At 40.8% G+C, this 19,934-nt stretch overlaps 1 protein-coding gene across 4 annotated transcripts in view; it reads left to right on the top strand.

Annotated features, from left to right (window-relative positions):
• SGCG (sarcoglycan gamma) overlaps positions 1–19,934 on the top strand; it is a 138,610-nt gene that overhangs the window by 61,183 nt on the left and 57,493 nt on the right. For all 4 annotated transcript variants that reach the window (XM_074958434.1, XM_074958444.1, XM_074958453.1 and 1 more), the window contains one exon: positions 8,240–8,327. In XM_074958434.1, coding sequence (XP_074814535.1) covers positions 8,240–8,327 — 88 coding nt within the window. The remainder of the gene's footprint in view (positions 1–8,239; positions 8,328–19,934) is intronic.

The raw sequence follows: 19,934 nt of genomic DNA on the forward strand, positions 1-19,934 counted from the left end.
ACATACAGATTCCAGCAAGTTTGAGTTGCTGAGAGAAAGTCCAAACATCTCCAAGAATGTTCGTTTAAGCTTTATTTTATCTTTCTGTGCAACAAATCTTTCCAATAGCATGAACAGCATCTTATTAGATAGTGAAACTGCACTACTAAATTTGTATTCCCTCTTTGTTTCATATGCTCTGTTTTCTGCCTTGCAGTTAAAGGAACATGATGTATGTGTTTAAATGTGAATCCTCTCAGAGATATTCTTCTTTGAGTAGTGTCCCTATGGGTGCTCCACTGTAGGTGTGCTTGTGTCCCTGCACTGCTGATTGGAAAACTTTGGTAGCAGTGTCTGTTAGGCCCACACATGTGCTGTCTCTCCTCATGCTGCACTACGAGGCTAGTCAGTTCACGTGGGCTAACCCCCCTCAGTTCCTTCTCAACCACCTGTGGCTAGAGATGGAGCCATTAGCAATACATTAAGACTATTGTTCTCTTGGTTTACATACTTATAGTTAGCTAGCCTCCTCGTTATAGTTGTAGCTTTTTCTTTCTCCTCCTTTCTTATTTTACCCTTAAAAAAAGAAGAAAAAGAGACTTTATTTTCTTCCCACCCTTTTCCCCCCATTGGGGACCCTTCCCCTCAACAGGGTATGCCCAGTTTGCAGGGCTTCAAAAAGTGCTGCACCTGTAAAGAGGTGATTCCGGTTATGGATAAGCACTCTCAGTGCATTCACTGCATCGGGAAAGGCCACATACAACAGAAGTGTGGTCTTTGCCAACAACTCCGGCCAAGATCTCGCAAAGACAGCGTTCCAACAGAAGATCATCTTCATGAAGGCAGCTCTCTGGCCCCAGTCACCTGGTAGACATGAGTCTTCCCCACAACCTTCTACATTTAAGGGATGTGGGTTAAAGAAACAGGCTGTGGACCCTTCTCACACATCATCTAAGAAGACAGTGGGAAGTCCCTTAGTGAGCCCCGATATAGCTGTAAGCAATCACCATCTCTCCTGATATCTTCAGCATCGTCGGGACCAAGGCCATCTCAATCTGGCACCCATGCCTCACAAAGACCAACAGCTACTGGTACCACTGACAGGCTCACAGACCCAATGGGCACAGGCACTGAATCATTGGTACTTAATGACAAGAGCAAACACTCTAAAAAGACACTTCCAGTATGCGAGTCCACTTTGGTACTGCCAGAGACAGCTCGCCCGGCACCTAAGAGACAAGGGTGGACAAGGTCTCCATTTCCCACTCCCCAGCACTGCCGTCAGTGCCGGGATGATGAGTACTGGCAGAATCCCACCATTCCAGAGACCTCTGCATGCTGGATGCATCCGAATCCTCACCTCTCAGTACCAAGACCTCTGCCCCAATCTTCTACCAAGCACGAGAAGTATCCCCACTGCCATGCCATGCCCCTTCACTCTCTAGCAAGGGTTCAGACAGTGAGCCAGAGGAAATAGTGTCACAATACTCCTCCTCCTCCTCCCACTTTTGATGCTCACTACCAAGGATGTACCTACAGATGGCCCCACGACCACCACCATTGTCTTAGTACGGCTACCTATGGACGCCAACACTGCGCTCTATGCCACCCCAATGGCCATATCTTAGATGTCAGGAGAGCCCTGGCATTCTACCTTAACAGGACAAGGGCCTTTAGGAACCCCCCTAGACTTTTCCTCTCCATTGCGGAAAGATCCAAGGGCTCAGTAATATCAGCCCAAAGGCTCTTTAAGAGCTGGTCTACACTACATAGTTAGCTCAACATAAGGCAGTTATGTCAGTAATTATGTCAGTGTCTACACTACAGCCTTCCTCCCACTGATGTAAGTTCCCTACTAAACTGACATAATAACTCCATCTCCGATGCATAAGGCTTATGTCAGCGAAGTTAGGGAGATGCAGTGTCCCTTACATTGGCTGTCTTGTCAATTTCACAACAGGACCCATGAAATTGTCAAGAAAGCCGGGCAGCTAGAGCCTAGCTGCCCCTACACTCCCCTGGAGAGCTGGACCCTGCTCCTACGTGGGAGCAGGGGTGAGAAGCCCAGAGGACTTTCCCCCAGTCCCAGGTGGGAGCTGAAGCCTAGCCAGCTTCGGACCCCTCTCTCAGCTGAGCAGCCCGCCCCTTCCTCCCTGCCAGGAGCCAGGCAGCCTTGTCAATTTCATGGCATGGCACCCAGCAGGGATCGGGTGGGGGTTGGAGGGGTGAAAAGCTGGGGCATCTGGACCTCGCTCCCTGGAGGCGAGGAGCTATGGGTGGCTTCCCAGTGATCCTGGTGGGGGTCTGGGGCCTAGAAGCCCTGAGTGGCTTTCCTCCGCTCCCTGCAGGGAAGTGGGACCAGAGGTGGAGGGGCAGCCCACTGAGGGAGCTGCTACCAGAGCTGAGAGACTGGGCTCTCAGGTCCCCACACTGCCCCTCTTAGGTCAGTGGAAGCATTCTTGGTGAGGATGTTCACCACCAATCCAAGATGGGTAGTGTAGGTATGCACTACCACAGTAATTACTGCAGTAGCTGTAAGTTGGCCTATATTAAGTCCACTTAGGTTTGTAGTGTAGACATATCCTCAGTGGTCTCAAATTGCATCAGACAGTGTTACCAAATTCACAACATGACCCTTCCAGGTCCTATTCATACACATTCCACAAGGTCGATCTCCTTACCTGTCGTCTTCTTCAAGAATGTCCCTATCTCAGAGGTCTGTAGAGCGGCAACATGGATGTCAGTCTACACTTTCGTAGAACACTATGTGATCACAGGGGACTCCATCTCCAATGCCATCTTTGGCTCCCCAGTGCTGTCATCTGAAACTGACCTAACAACCCTCCAGAAAGGATACTGCTTGAGAGTTACCTATAGTGGAGCACCCATAGGGACACTACCCGAAGAAGAAGAAGTTACTCACCTTGTGTAGTAACAATGGTTCTTTGAGGTGTGTCCCCCTGTGGGTGCTCCACAACCCACCCTCCTTCCCTCTACTTTGGAGTTCTTGTCAATGACTGTCTAGTACAGAAGGAAGGCATTAGCCTGCACACGCTGACTAGCCTGGTGGCGCAGCACCAGGAGAGAAAGCACATGTGCGTACCTAATAGACACTGCTACCAAAGTTCTCCAGTCTGCAGCACAGGGACACAAGCACACCTACAGTGGCGCACCCATAGGGACACACAACTCAAAGAACCATCATTACTACGCAAGGTGAGTAACTTCTTCTTCTTTCAGGATTATTAACTAATATAACACATAGCTGCTTTGAAATCAGCATAGTTGGATGCTGAAGGAGACCCTCAGACTAGGGGAATCCTTCTTCAATGTTGAGCCACCATTGGAGCTCCTCCACCATACATCTCTTAACTGTCTACGGGGCTGAAGAGAGAGGTGTGGCTGTGGCTAATTTATGCGCAGTTGTTGAGGATTCTATTGTCATCATTGGTTGATGGCATAAATTAGAGGCCTTAGATTGCTGGATATGAGTCACTATCTCTTTCTGCCCTTCTGAACTGACAGTCATTCAGCATTTGGGGGGTTTTTTAAATTATTTTTTAACACTTTTGAGAAAAAATTGCCCATGGCTTCATCTCTTTGGGTATCATTTCAGTATGTATTCTCATAAAATTGTTTATTTGTTATGATTTCAGTTCCTAACTTTGCCTCTTAGGGATCTGGGCCATTCATAGCCATGACAGCAGCTTTCTCACTTGCCTAAATAGTCTTTTTTCTTGGAATCTCAGCTTTTCTCCTCTAATGAAGTCTACAAAGTGCTAAGAAAATACATAGCAGAAAATGCACTTGCTATGCATATCCTCTGGAGACAATTATTAATTTATGCCTTAATTTTTGAGTTCAGTGCAGAGACCTAGATGAAATCTTTGCCTCTTAGCTAGTACATATTCATGGGACAGCCACACAGGATGAGTCCTTAGAAATATGTTACTAACTTTTAAGTAGTCACCAATATGTGAATGGTAACTAAAGATCCAGAATATAGTTTATCACACTGGACCACATTTTATTACCAGATTGATCACTTGCTTATTTTATTAAATCAAGCAGCAGCAATCAGAAAAGTGCATTTGAGATGCCCAGATTTGTGTCTGATTTGTTACCAATATATAAACATAATAGATTTAGCTCACAGTCTCTCTTGATCTTTGTTCCCCACCTTAAATATAACTCCTTGTCCTTGGATATTCAGGCTAAACCATTGCTTACTGTTCTTCCTAAGGCTCAGAGGCTGACACACTCATCTTTTTTTACCCTTCCTGTCTTTTCATAAGAATTATTGGTTCTGTTTCTGTTTCTATGCTCTGTAATTTTTTTAAGATAATTTACTAATCTGAAATAATTCCTTTTCCTCATTTGGCAACTTGTTTTGAGATATCCTTTCTTTCTGGTTTTCATATTTACAAGATTTTTGGTTTTATTTTTAAATAAATCTGGACAGCAGAGGGCACTGAGTCTGAGGTGGATGCAGGTTGCTTGAGCTCTGACGTGGCCCCAGGGGAATCTTCTAATGTTGCCCCCTAGAACTCACTATCCAATTCCAAGAAATATTGCATGCTACTGTTGAAACTCCCAAGATGCCTTCTAGTTCTCTGAATCCAAAAACACCAAAAACAGAGGAGATCTGTCTCCCCTACTTCTACAAGCAAAATGGTGCCTCAGCCGGTTGGAATGCAGCTGATGTACAATAGGTTGCCGCAGATACTTATGAAATTAAATCTACAGTTTCCACCCTTCAGACTACCATGACTGAGACAGAGTGCACTACAAGTTCTATACAGATGAATGAGTGAAGTAGAACACAGAATTTCTGAAGTGGAAGATGATTTCAAAGAGAACAAATTACAGGTTATGAAGAACTGTAATGATATCAGATCTATTAAGACCAAGCTAATTGATCTAGAAAGCCACTCAAGATGATGTAATATCAGGATTGTGGGTGTTCCTGAGTGCATAGAGAAGGGTAAACCCTCTGAATTTGTCCCTAAACTGCTAACTAAGTTGATGTATCTGCTGGTAGATTTTTGTTTTAATATAGAATGGGCACAACGGGCCTTTGTCCTCAAGCCAGCTCCAGGAGATGAGACTAGAGCATTGATTGTGAAGTTCCTGAAGTTTGCAACTAAGGACCTTATCAAATCCAGAGAAAAAAGGATTATGTTATGGGGAGAACCAGCAATTAAAATACTGTTCTTTCACAATTGTGCCCGTGATGTGGTTGCAATGAGGGCAGCTTGTAACCAAGTGAAACAATTGGCTAGGAACATGAACTTGAAGTATTTTATTAACTACCTGGCAACGCTCCATATTAAAAATGGTAAGAAGATAGTACCATTCAGTTCCTGTTAAGAGACAGAAAAATAACTAAAAAATCTTCAAACTCCTGCCTTGCAAGAGGAGACATCTATGAAATGATCTGACCATATGGAATTTATGTATTGCTCTCTCAGGTGTGATATGGTTTTTCTAAATAAGCTGATGGGCACTAGTTGTTATTGATATTAGTTCCTTTTTTTCTCATTCTTTCATTGGGATTGAAGGACTAAAGGGTTATTATCAATTTACTCCCTACTACCCTAACTCATGGGAAAGGACTAGTAATGTAAAATCCATCATTTGATTAGCAATTATATATATAATCATTGCTTTATTAGATGGTGCTTCCTGAGGACTAGTATATGTAGGTTTTTTGATAATGTGTGATTACTATAGTTGCAATCTTTGGGGTCCCTGGGGATCTCCACGTTTCACCTGATCCGGCCACGCACTCTGGGTGTCAAGTGTGTATGCATATGTCATTTAGGCCTTCAGGGTATGCACTCTCAACTAAAATGTGGCAATTACATCAGTAAGAAAAGTTTCCAAACTGCAAACTGTTAGTCACCCCTGCTATATGGTTTGTATAAGGATGAAATTTCTGTATTATCCCCCACACCTCATTCATCCAACACTGAGGAAACACTTCATGCTTCGTAGAACTTTGGCATTCTACCTTGACCACAGTAATGCATTCAGAACCTGTAATAGGCTTTTCATAGCATAGGCTGAGAATCAAATGCCAACCAGCATCAACTCAATGTATATCACACTGGATCTCTGACTGTGTCAAGCAATGCTATGATCTTATGAAAGTCTTTCCTCCAGTGAGAGTAATAGCTCACTCCATCAGGGTCCAGTCCACTTCATCAGCCTTTCTGATCAGTGTTCCCATAACAAATATATGTAAAGTGGCAATGTGGACATCTGTACATACCTCTTTCAGACATTATGCCATCACTCAAGCCTCATGAGACTATGCTAACTTTAGTAAATCCATGTTGCAGTCTCTTTTCAGATGATCCAAAACCTCACCACCTGTAAGGGAATTGCTACAGAGTCACCTAAAATGGAATGGTTTCAGAGTAGCAGCCATGTTAGTCTGTATCTGCAAAAAGAAAAGGAGTACTTGTGGCACCTTAGAGACTAACAAATTTATTTGAGCATAAGCTTTCGTGAGCTACAGCTCACTTCATCGGATGCATGCAATGTATACATGCCCAATTTCTTGAAGGAAAAAAACCCAACAGTTACTTACCCACAGTAATTGTTGTTTTTTGGAGATGTGTTGTGCACATATAAATTCCACAGTCCTTCCACCTTGCCTGTGACTTTGGTTAATATTTTCACAAACAGAACAGACAGGAAGGTGACACACATGCCCCTTTTATGCTCTTGTCTGGGTGCATGAGGAGAGCAGGGGCACATGTGTTCCCTCACTGTACTTCTGGCAAAAGTCTCTGACTCAAGAACATTGGGCACACAAACACCTAAAGTGGAATGTATATGTGCATAAAACATCTTGAAGAACAACAGTTATTGTAGGTAAGTTACCATTGTTTTTTAGTTTCAGGTCTGATTTTTTAAAAATCTTTTATTTATTGGTTATTTGGTTTCAGGTTTTATTGTCTAATGCACTGGAGTGTGAAATAACTGTTGCTCCATTATTTGTCACCTGCTTGATTACATGCCACCTTGACAAAATGGCTAACTTGACTTAGTGCATTTGTTTTATTTACAACAAAGTTATATTTCTACATTAAATACAATTCTGTCCTGACACTGGACCCAGTGGGACTACTCACACTTAAAGTTAAGTATGTGTGTAAGTGTTTTCAAGGTGGGAGCCTTGGATCATAACATTAGTGTTACACAGCTTTCATCATCATTCATTGTTTTTCACAGGACCAGTTTTCTGTGGGAGTGCAGGAAGTCTGGGACTCAAGTGCTAAACTTTTATCAAAAGATCAATTGCCAGTAATTGTAGCTGTTGGGCTAATGTTGTAGATTTTGATCATTTTAGAACTACACTTTTAAATTATTTTTGTGTATTTTGAATAAGGTGTTTTTTGTTTGTGTTTTAATTTAAAAAATATTCTGGCGAGAAGACAATAAATGGTTCAAACCTCTAGTGTTATGGCATTTCAACAGGAGACTTTATCAAAATTTTACCAAGTCATTCCAACTATCAGGTTTTAATAGTTTCTTCCTCTCTTAGAGGAAGAAGGGAAAAATCCATATTTATTATATGAATTGATTCCCATAAGATACTATATTATTCTCAATGTGGTTCTCTGAGATTTTACATTGTAATGTTTTGGGGAATTGATAATCATTTTGTACCACATGCTGCCATTTCCAAATATATCTACCATATTTTCTGTTTTAGAGTGATCAAAAGTGGGGAATAGTCTAGGGAAAAAAGTGTGTAGGGTCATAAAAATACAATATTGACTTCCTCATCTACCTACAACATCAGAAAAAGGTAGATTTGGAAGGAAAACTTGGAGTAGTTATTTATGGATAATAACTGCCAGTTGGAGGTAATCCAAGCCACGAATTTAGGGGGAAAGGGAGCTGGATTGGGGATTTTGGTTAGGCTGATTATAGAGGTGGGGACCAGCTCCTGATCTGAATGTCTCCAAAGTTCAAAGGGTATTTGAATCAAGGATTGCAATTTGGGTCCATCTCTGCTGTACATCAGTGTGTTGTGTGCCTATTAAAATAATTAGGTTTTCTGGTTTTTGTTACATCTGGCAACTAAATGAGAGCTCTAAACCCAAAATATTAATTCAGAGACTTCTCACTTTGGCTGGTTTTCTATTGCAAAGGCTCTTTTAATGACTTTATTAATAATATATATGGCAAAGATAAATTGTATAAATTGTTCTGCTAAAACTGCAAATCTTTCTCGATACTGTAGGACTCATCACTACTTTTACAGTCTACTCATAATGTGACTGTGAATGCTCGCAATTCAGATGGTGAAGTCACAGGCAGATTAAACGTGGGTAAGTCTAAATTATTTTCCTTTGTTTAGCATTTTGTATGGATTTTAATGAATATTTGTAAAGAGCTTTGAATATATAAAGGTCTGTATACATGCTAATTGTTCATTATGATAACCACATTTGAATAGCCCACCTGCCACACAATATGTACTAAGATTATATTTCTCACTCACCAATTAATTGGTAACTCCATAAATATATAAAGCATTTGTTTCCTGCAGGTTTTGACAGGAAAACCAAAGGTTTGGTTTGTTTTTGTCTCACTGTCATTAGCTTTTTTCAAAATTGTTTAAATGGTTCTACTTTCTGTTTTTCTTTCACACTCTTTGATATAGATGGTTGTACTTGTTTAAATTAGGCACTTTAGGGGTATAACTGACTGGAGGAAGTAATATATATGCTGTTGCAGTTCATTGAAACCGTAGCATATTTGTGCTTTCATTTTCTCTCTCTGTCCAGAGGGGGGTATCAGCTGGAATCTGAGTGTGGTAAATTCAAATTTGATATGGTCTTGAGTGCTTGTCTTTACATTCACTACAATGGTGTATCATGTCTGAGGCAACTAACAGAGATGTCTAAAGTAAACCTCCTCCTTCAAAGTGTTCTAGAGCAAATTAGGTAAAGTGCCTGAATTATGTCTATTTCTTCAAATTCTGGTGACTGCTGGATTATCTACACTACAAAAAACTCTAATATTGTCTTCCTTTTTGAAGTGTTGGTTCAATAATTTTTTTATGCTTTTTGAATATATTTTTAAAAAAGAATTATCACCTTACGCTGAGGAATCCAGAACTCTTTAAAAAGACAAGCGTTCTTCTTTGAGTGCTTGTCCATATGTATTTCACTTTTTGTGCACATTCATCCCATGCAGTCAAGTTTGGATTCTTTTGGCCAGCAATGGCTGTTGGGGCTGTACCTGCACCCTACATGGCCTAGTACTCCCCTACCCAAGAGGATAAAGGGTGGCATGACCCCAACTCTCCCCCAGTTCTTTCTTACCGCCTATTGCTATGAATAAAAACTTTGGCAGTATCCAACCCTCTCATTCACTGTGTGATTTATACTTTCTAGTGTAAATAGTTCATGATAGTTGTAGTTTTAGATAGTTAGTTAACAGTTAGTAATAGTTTTAGTCTTTTATTCTCCCTTTTAAAAAAAGTCCATATTGTTTTCCATTAGTTTTCCTAATGAGACTTTCCCAGTACCAGGTCCTGCCCTTATGGATGAAAAAAAGTCTCCTAGGCTTAAAAACTGCCCATCTTGTGGTATGGTAATGCTGCTTAATCGTGGACCTATTGTGCCTGAGTAAAGCATACATTCCTGACAAGTGTGTCATATGAAGGTCATTCTCTAAGAGAACACAAAGGTAAGAGAGGCTCACCTCAGGCTATTTTTACTGGGGAGGTCTATGCACCTCCCTTCAGATCCTTCTGCACCAAAGCTCTTGGCTCTGGCAACATTGGTACCCACCACTAGGGTACTGATAGCTTCTGTCCACCCCTTCTTTGGTAGTGACATTCTTGGTACCAACAGCTTACTCGATACTGGGTGATCTGACTCTCTTGGAATCACCACTTTTGTGATATGATTTGCTTAATATAAAGACTGATGAAGCCTTACGTTCATTAAAAGATTCTCAGGCAATACTGAGCTCTTTAGATGTTTACACACCTACATTGAGAAGTAAGCAAGTCAGGCCACAACCATATTTGAGACAAACCTATTACTCACAACAGAGACCATTAGAAATTCCTAAGAAAAGACAGAGGACTTAGAGGAGGAGGCCATCAGCCTCCACTTTGCTGTCCGTTCATCCTGCTGCGTCAACATCAAGGAAATGAATTTGACTCTTACTGGTACTCTTATTTGACTTTTATTGTACATCTTCTCCATTATTCTTCCATTACCTACCTACCCACCCCTCATCCCCTCTTTGGGAACCATTAGTTTTATTTTTGTGGGGCCTGGAACCTTATCACTATAGATCAGTGATACTCAGACTGAGGCTTGCGAGCAAGTGGCTCTTTAATGTGTCTCCTGCAGCTCTTTGCAGCACATGATATTAAAACACTGTGATTTAAATATTAACCAATCTAAGTTATTAACCAATCAGGATGCTTTTACTATGTTACTAACCAATTGTAGTTGATAAAATAATAATGCTTGGTCAGTCATTTTGCTGTGAGAATTATATGTAATCTCCCCGTCATACTGTTTAAATATGAATATATATTGTACTATAGTAAATGTAACAATGAATTAACACTACTGTGGCTTTTTTGGGGTAGTGCTGGTTACTAATTTGTCTCCTGAACCACTGAGGTCTGAGTATCACTGCTATAGAGTTTCTAGAGATCATAGAGATGGGGTATTCCATACAGTTGCAGATCTCTCTGTCCCTTTTCATGGGCCCCTACCGTAAGAGCTTGTTACATCAAGAAGTGCAATCACCTCCCAGCCTCAGAGTAGTGGAAGAAGTGCCTCAAGAATACAGGGGAAGGTTACTTTCTAATTCCAAAGCAAAAGTGAGACTGGCACCCTATTATGGACTTGAAACACCTTCATCTGCAGATTCAATTCAGGGTGGTAGATGTGGCTTCTATAATTCCATCCTTAGATCCACAGGACTGGTACACAGCTCTGACCTCCAGAAGCCCTGTTTTCATATAGCAATTGATCCTGCTCACAGAAAATACCTAAGGTTCAGGTGAGCAATTCCTATTATCAATAGAGTTCTGCCCTTAGGGCTATCAACAGCACTGATGGTATTTATCAAATAGCTACTGGTAGTGGAAGCTTACCTGGGAAAACAGAGAGTCCAAATTTACTCCTACTGGGATGACTGGCTCATTCAAGGGACATCTCCACAACAGGTGACCGAATCTATTCACCAAATACTCCAATTTTTTTCCTTTCTAGGACTTGAATCCTAAATAGAAAAGTTGATATTACTACCTATCCAAAGGGTAGAATTTATGTGGACAGTGCTAAACTCCACCACAGCAAAGGCCTATCTGCTTCAGCACAAATTCAACATCACAATTTGCACGTCACCTATTCATTATTTGTCATTTCCATGCAGATATTCTGGAGGCTGATATTCATTTCTGCAACATGATACATTCCTATAGCACCTTCCATTGAGGGTCTCAAAGCACTTTACAAATATTACTTAATCTTCACAATAGCTTGCAAGATTGTTTGTAAACAGAGATAATGTTCACCTAATCTTGCAAGCTATTGTGAAAGTGTTTGTAAAGTGCTTTGAGCTCGGGCTCTGATCGAGCTCCAGCCCGAGCCACAACTTGAAAGTGCTGACTACCCAGCTAGGTTTCCAGCACTAGCATGAGCCTTGCTAGCCCAAGTCTATTGACTGGAATGTTTGTTTCTGTGGGCTGTGTAGATGTACACTCATTGTCTGTAAAACATCAATACATACACCTTGTAGGTTGTAGTTTCAAAATAAGAAATAAATGGAATGCTAAACATATAATGCAATAATTAGGAGTATGATTATCAACCATAAACACTCAGGGAAAAATTAGAAAATAAATAAATTTGATACAAAATTGTGGAAAGCAGATTTAAATCATTCCCTAAAACAACTTATAGGGTGTGAAGCTTTAAGGAGTGAAGGAATTCTGCTTGTGTTGTCTAACTCACCATTTCTATTCAAAATGTTAACAACAGAAATGCAAACCTGATTAAAAATAAAGTCAAATAATTGTATTAAACACATCTATATCAACTTATTTCTTGATTAAAAAGGAAATCTACTGCTTAAGACCAAATCTTCATCATCACAATATAAAACAGACTTCTGGGGTTGCAGTAAAGGAGCGTATTCGATATTTATGTATGGACAGACCTTTATGCTATGTTAGATTGTGTGTTTTAATTTATCAGATGGACATCTATAGAGATTTTTATACATTTGAAGAAATAAATAATTAGTACTGCAAAACATAACAAATGTTTACTACTGACTGAGAGTGACTAAGAATGGCTGCATTTTGTGAATTAGCAAAGTAAGAAAATGACCACAATGAAAAAAGCAAGGATAACATAGCACAATGCATTTTGTTTCTTTGACTAGTTTAAAATTTATTATACTACCTAATAAATATTTTATAGTATGTTTTCTTATTAATAGCCTTTAACAATAACATCAATTAGATTACATAATAGAAACCAAAATTTACATAATATTCCTGGAAGTTCCAAAATGCATAAAAATATAGGCATGTCCACTAAATAAACATCAGCTAGAAAAGGGAAGAGATTTTTTAAAAATTATCTATCAAATGATTGGTATTTCCACTAAATAACTGACTACAAGTAAGAATAATCTGGCATTTCTAAACAACCACAGGTAAAAAAAATATTATACATCTAATACTTAAGTTAGAACAAGTTGTCTAGATTTGAAAAACAGATAATGCCCCAAAACCTGATCTTCTGAAGTGGTAAAACATCATCTTTGAATCTAATTGTTTTTAAGACGATAAATAAAAAGTCTATAAAAAAATACCACAATTTGATTTAAATTATTTCATATCCTTGTATGGGCTTGTTTGTTGGAAAAGATTGGGAAACGTATGTATTTTATGACCCACATTGTAAAACCTGTTCTGCTACCCCATTTTGGCAATACCCAAACCAGCTTGCCTAATTTTAGGCTCCTAAATCTTTATTTTGGCATGCTTTGCCTCTTAGAATCAAATCAAACTCAGCCTTCTAACAGCAGCTGCTTTTATATTTGACTAAACATTTTATAGTCTACTGTGAATAAAAATCAAATTTTTAAATAATAAAATCTCATTTAAAAAATTTAAATTAAATGCATTTTTCTTTTAAAAAATAAACTTGTTTAAAATTAAATTTGAAATTATGAAAACCTATGTTAAGACCAAAACTTATTATAATCTATTTAAATTAATTTTAATAATGCTGCATCTATGAGACCTCCTCAAATTTTGATGTATTAAAGGGTGCTCCTTTTTTAAATTATATGCAGAATAAGATGGAAAAAATCTTTAACACCGGAGGTTAACTTAAGCATTATAAATGTCTCACAATGTCATGTAATACATGAAGTAAGTAGCCATATTATTTTCAAACTTTACAGTGGACCGAATGCTGACGTTTGCATTTTTCCAAAACTAAGTACTTTCAGTCTGTATTGTGCAGAAAAGCTTTTGACTTAATTACTTTTTGTTTCAGTTTAACTAGCTGGTGCAAAGAGAATATTTTCTTCATTTGGGTTAGTTCATTCAAAGTTGAGAAACCACGTGGAAGCTGAAAAATCAGGAAAGCTCATTTTCCTCTGCCAGTCTATGAATAAAAGCCAAGTGGGAAAAGATGAGATCTACCAATTATAAAAACTAGAAGAACATGGGGGCAGATTTTCAAAGTTATTTAGGCACCTAAAAATTCAGATGGGTGCCTAGTGGGCTTTTCATTAGTGCCTAAGCAGATTCGGTGTCTAACTTCACTTGATTTCAATGGGAGTTAGGCATGGAATTTGTTTTAAGATTAGGGTTAGCAAAAAGAAGTACAAAATTTAGTTGCTTATTAAGTGATTCCTATTTGCTCTTTTTGAATGCCAATATTATTTATTCTATTCATAGCATATTGGTCTTCTGTTCTAACTAGTGTTCTGTTAAATTACAGTATCTGGGCCATAGTAAGAACTACCATAAAAAGATATTAACTATTTGCATGATACTTCCATGACTGATAATCATGAGACATGCTTAAACAATAATGACTGAGGGATTAAATAAGCAGTTAGAAAAGGTTTACTGCTAAGACCTATTATCCTCAGTCATTACATCCTGGGAATGATGTTGCTATTATGATATTTTGGTGATCACCCATACCAGTAAGGAGTTCTGTTACCTCCTGCCTCATAACCTTGGGTGCCTTTATGCTGTGCAGCTTTGGTTCAGAGCCCTGACACCTGTAGCCAACCCAAAAGCACAAGGTCTCATCCTGACTTCTAAGAACATAGGGTTGGAAGGGACCTCAGGAGGTCATCTAGTCCAACCCCCTGCTCAAAACAGGACCAATCTCCAATTTTTGCCCCAGATCCCTAAATGGCCCCCTCAAGGATTGAACTTATAACTCTGGGTTTAGCAGGCCAATACTCAAACCACTGAGCTATCCCTCCCTTCTGCCAGCCTATTTAGTCCTTGCAGGGTGACACCAACAGCCCTTCCAGTCCTGAGTCTCTCCAAATCCATCCATCCTGAGTTGTTAAGTACCAGACACTCAGACTTTCCTCCTCTAGTTCATCACCCCCAAAAGATATGAAACCAGTTCCCCAGTCACCAGTTTACTTTTGCACTCACACTCCAGATAGTTTACACACCAAAAACCTGCTTGGAGTAAGATGAAACCTCAGGCTTTACACTTCCAAATTAAATAAACTCCTTTTTCTGATTCAAATTACCTGAACAGTTTCCCAATGTAACCCCTGCCGTAGAGGGGCTCCTGCATCTCATGGACAGCACCCGCCAAGTGACTGTCCCTCAGTTTCTGGATGAAAACTTCAGTTTCAAACCTCCTTTTTAAAAGGCTCCCTGCATCTCACCCCCACGCCCCAACCCCCTTTTCTTTCTCTCTCTCTCTCTCTCTCTCTCTCTCTCTCTCTCTCTCTCTCTCTCTCTCTCTCTCTCTCTCTCGGCATGGTGACTCATAGTTATTCAGAGTTGGGAAAATTCCCTCCTGAGGTGATAGCCTGGATGTCTCATTGTTTTTCCATTAAACAAATGGCTCATCATTTGTCTTTTCCTGGGTTGTACAATGCTAGGTGCTTGGAGCTAGTCTCCTGTTGTTGGGGAGGCAGCCCTTCCCTCTGATTCCTCACCATCCTGCTGTGAAGTGGAGCTGAATGTTGCAGCACAAATTACGAGCAAGCTTTTATATATACACAAATACATACATTCATAACCACGGTCTGTATACCTAGCTCATAATGACCATGAAGTTCAGAACATTACAAAGTTTCATAAAAGACCTTAACATATTTTTATAGCAGCATAACATTGTATACTTTTATTCTTTTGGGGTCAAACTCCCTGTTCTCCTCTTGGGGGTGTCTTGACCCTGATTTGTCACAGTGTTGCTATTATAAGTTTGAAAAACGTAGTCATGTGGATTTTTTTAATGAGTGGTCCAGTTTCAGTAAGTATGAACAGGGTCTTGCTGAAGAATTAATGCCTTGTACATTAGCCAGAGTGCTTGAACCATTTCTCAGCATTCCATCCAGTTTATAAACATAAGTAATTGCAGTTGTGGAACATTTATGAGAATAAGTTTGGGATCAGTCCACGGATATGGTCTTGTCAGGTTATTAAATTATATTTCAACAAAAGAATTATAAACAGTTGTGCCTACAGTAGAAAGTGATTCAAAATCAAATGTTAGAATCTTAGAATAAGTGTTTAAGACTGATTTAGATATCTATTTTACCATAAGAATTATCCACATAGGGGAATGGAAACCTTGCCTTACGGGCTGAGTTTCTGTGGAATTTTGCAGTTGGGAGCAGCAGCTATGCACTTCTCATAAATGAACTAGAGCTCCCCCCATAAACCATAGATCCTCCCCAAGTTCACTAAAGGCGAAGCACTTCCACCATGAGGTTCCTTGTCATTAATGCTACTGCACATTCCCCAACTCACCAGTTCATTGCAGCCCCTCAATAACCTAGCTCTTGTAGGAGCCATACCTACATGATTATAGCCTGGCATCCAGTTGGTTGTTCCAGGAACACATTATCATGGGTGGGGCACAACAGTAGTGTGATGTAGGGCAGTGGTTCTCAAAGCCGGTCTGCCGCTTGTTCAGGGAAAGCCCCTGGCGTGCTGGACCGGTTTGTTTACCTGCGGCGTCTGCAGGTTCGGCCGATCGCGGCTCCCACTGGCCGCGGTTCGCTGCTCCAGGCCAATGGGGGCTGCAGGAAGGGCGGCCAGCACGTCCCTTGGCCCTTGCCTCTTCCCACAGCCCCCATTGGCCTGGAGCGGCGAACTGCGGCCAGTGGGAGCTGCGATAAGCCAAATCTGCAGACGCTGCAGGTAAACAAACCGGTCCGGTGCACCAGGGGTTTTCCCTGAACAAGTGGCGGACCGACTTTGAGAACCACTGATGTAGGGGACAGTGTTGTTTACTGCAGATTTCATCTAAAGAAAGGTTACCCACAGGTGTGATTGAGGGAGAGATTTTAGTGGAGTCTATCAGCCCCCTGTTCTGTGCCATCGTACTTCCATTCAGCCTGTGGCCCCTCCTTTTGATGGGACATACTTGTTGTTGGATGGCAGGGGAAAACCCAGAACATACTGTAAAAGTGGCACTACTTATTTCTGATCATGCACACAGAGATACCTGAGCGTAAGTGCCTCTTCACTTGCAGAAGCAGAGTGAAGCAGGAAAGCCTTAACTACTTTAAAGCTTTGTTTTGAAAGGTTGGCCTGAAAGTAGTTTATAGAGCTAATTGAGGTTAACTGGTAGAGATACAAGTCAGACGTTCTCAATTTTTTATTTATAAAAATACGTCTGTTCGTATCATGTGATGAGAGTAGGGGATTGAATCAGGACTTCTGATTATGTTCCTGATTCTGCACATGATCTTGACTGTGACACTAAAATTATGTGCCTTAGTCTACCTGTGTGTAAAATATTTGCTGACAGAACCTCAAAGAAGTGGTGTGTAGTTTAATGTTTCTAAAGATTTTGAAATCTTGGTATGAATGACTCTGAAGTATAAATGCAAAGGATTGTGATTATTACAGCAAATGACAGTCGAGTAGGTATACTCCTGCATTGTCTGTATCAGAAATGTTAATATTCTTGATGTTGGGAGCTCTCACTGTACACTGTAAAATATGTCTTAAACTGCACTCAGAACACCTAATTTTGGCTAACCACTTGGGTCACAAAGGGATAACCTTTCTGTGTTTTCTTAAATTCATTTTATTTGTGTGCTTAAGACATAGGTACATGTGCTTGACCCTCCTGTTGAAAGTAGGTCCAAAAATTTAACCCTGATATCCTTATTTGTCCTTATTTAAGGAGAGACAAGAACTAAGATCTCTTTTTACCCTGCTCCCTTTTGTTGTAGCCTTGCCTGCTCCCTCCCTCCCACCAAGTTGTCCGAGCCTCCTACTCATCCGCATGTGCATTACAGAATTCCTCTTCTTGCCTCAACCCTGCCAACTTCTACATCATTGGCTAACTGTTTTCTATTTCTTCCCATGATTCCCAGGGTAGCACCAGCAGTATGAGGAGATGTGGCAAGGCTCAGATGCTGCCAAGTGAAGGAGGAAGTGGTTCTCAATTAGGAGGCACCTCAGCCTTCTTCCCTGGCCACAGACCCTTTCTCCTTCCAGCACAGTAGCTCCTACATAACATTTTAAAACCACTGGAAACTGGTTAGATGCCTGTCAGGTTAACTGAGGTGGACCACTATGTGAACATTTGTATGATACAGTTATGTGGTCATGGTAAGACAATGTGTACTGTAGTTGTACATATAGTTATATTTTGGACTACTTCCTGTAATTGTGCTGCATTTGGAAGCACAATTGAAGTCAAGTAGAGTTATATGTTTTGCGGGGGAGGGGCGTGGGGGAATTAATGTCAAGAAATGAGTGGTATAACTGAAGAACAAGCGACTTTGCCTTTACCCTTCTTTGTCCCTAATATCCCTCCGACTGACAAACATTGATTTGACACTGAACCCAGGCATTACTTGTTATTACAAATCACTTAGACTAAAATGCATCCCCTAACTCAATGAGATGGCCATAAAATCTAACTCAGACAAGACTAGACATGAGACAACAGTTCAGGTAAGGGAAAGTGGAGATTATTGAATAGGGAGGATTCCTGGAAGAACTGTGGTTGAAAGGAAATTGAAAGCAAGACAGGAAGCTTGACCACCAGGAAATGGGAAATTGATCTAAGCATGGACACACCATGAGTGAAGATGCAGTGCTAAGAGTGAGTGGGGATTTAGAGTGTAGTAAGGAGAGAGGATTGTAAAGAGAATAGGGAATGAGGGGAACCATAGGAAAAATGTGAGCAGCGTTTGATTAATTTCAGTAATATAATCCCTTTTTAAAAATTCCTGGATCCAGTTTCAAAAGATGTTATTCAGTACCCAGTAGTTGCATCTTGCTCTTCGGCCTTAACAATTGAAAAGGCTGGAACTTTCTTTGATAAGCTGATCAAGAAGTGCAACAAATGAAACCCACTTTGATTTATTAACTGAAGCCTCCAAGACCTGGATAAATGGAAAGGAAAGTCTTTCTTTCCTGAGTCTTTTCTCCCTCAGGTCAAAGAGGAAGTCTTTAAATTAATGTTCAGTCTTAAACTGCAACTTCAGTTTTAAAAATCAAAGAAATGGTTATGACCTTTGGCTTGTGTCTTTATAATCTGAGTTGTAATAAAATAATTAGTTTAATTGTCAACATTTATCAAACTTTTGTAATTATATGAATTCTCATTGGATTTTTTTTTAATTATCCCTCCTCCCAGTGGTGTTCTAGCATAATAAGTGTGTGCCCCCAATGAATCTTCAGTTGGTGATCTGTAATAGTTAGGATTGTACCACAGTTTCTGGAGAATCTTCATGAAGAGACTATTGCCTTTTGTCTTTAGAAGACCAGAATCACATCTTGAATCCATCTGTGTAGCAATGCGATGACTTGCTGGCATGGTGCCTCCTGCTGGTTGTCTCAGGAATTAGCTCTCCAGCATACAGTGCGCCCTCTGCTAGCCAGGGTCTCACCTGCCGCTGCCCCCCCTCCGCCCCCCATGTCCCTCCCAGACCCCAGTGCCCCTTCACCTCAGGGTTCTTCCCCAGCAGTACCCCCACTCTGGGTCTCCCCTCCCAGGGGAACTCCCAATCCTCTATCCCCACCTTGCCTCAGTGGCTATTGCCAGTCACCATCTAGCCCCCCACTCACTGAGACAGACTGCAGTGTGTAAACCACTCATCACTGGAAGGGGATCAGACCAGCTTCCTCTGCCTAACCCCAGGCTGCACCTCTGCAACCCTGGTATCTGTTTTGGCTTTTATCAAGGCGCACAGCCTGGGGATTTGCCAGGCTGGAGCTCCCCAGCTCCTCTTTCCTTTCCCCAACCCTGCTGTACTCCTGGCACCCTGATCTCCCAGGCAGTCCAGTCCAGTCCAGTCCAGTCCAGTCCAGTTCTTCTCTCTCTACAGCTAGAGAAAGACTGACTCAGCTCCTGGCTCACAGCCCTTTTATAGGGCCAGCTGTGGCCTGATTGGGGCATGGCCCCAGCTGTGGCTGCTTCCCCAATCAGCCTAGTCTTTCACAGGAGCGGGGTAACTGCCCCACTACAATCTGCTTTTGCAACATCAAGGCACCAACAGCATGAGAATCCTAGGTTCCACATGTATCAAGTCATTCTGTAGAGGAAAACACACTAGCAGAACAGGCCTCAAAGCCATGCAGTGTCTGTGCTAACAGATCCGAGCACAGTGAGCTCCTTGGGCTCAATTCACCTTTGCCTTCCTCCTTGTCATTTACGTTATATTACATTACATTTACATTAGCTATAACATCACTGTGGTCT

The sequence above is a fragment of the Natator depressus genome, chromosome 1 (genome assembly GCF_965152275.1).
Source record: "Natator depressus isolate rNatDep1 chromosome 1, rNatDep2.hap1, whole genome shotgun sequence".
NCBI classification, from domain to species: Eukaryota; Metazoa; Chordata; order Testudines; family Cheloniidae; genus Natator; species Natator depressus.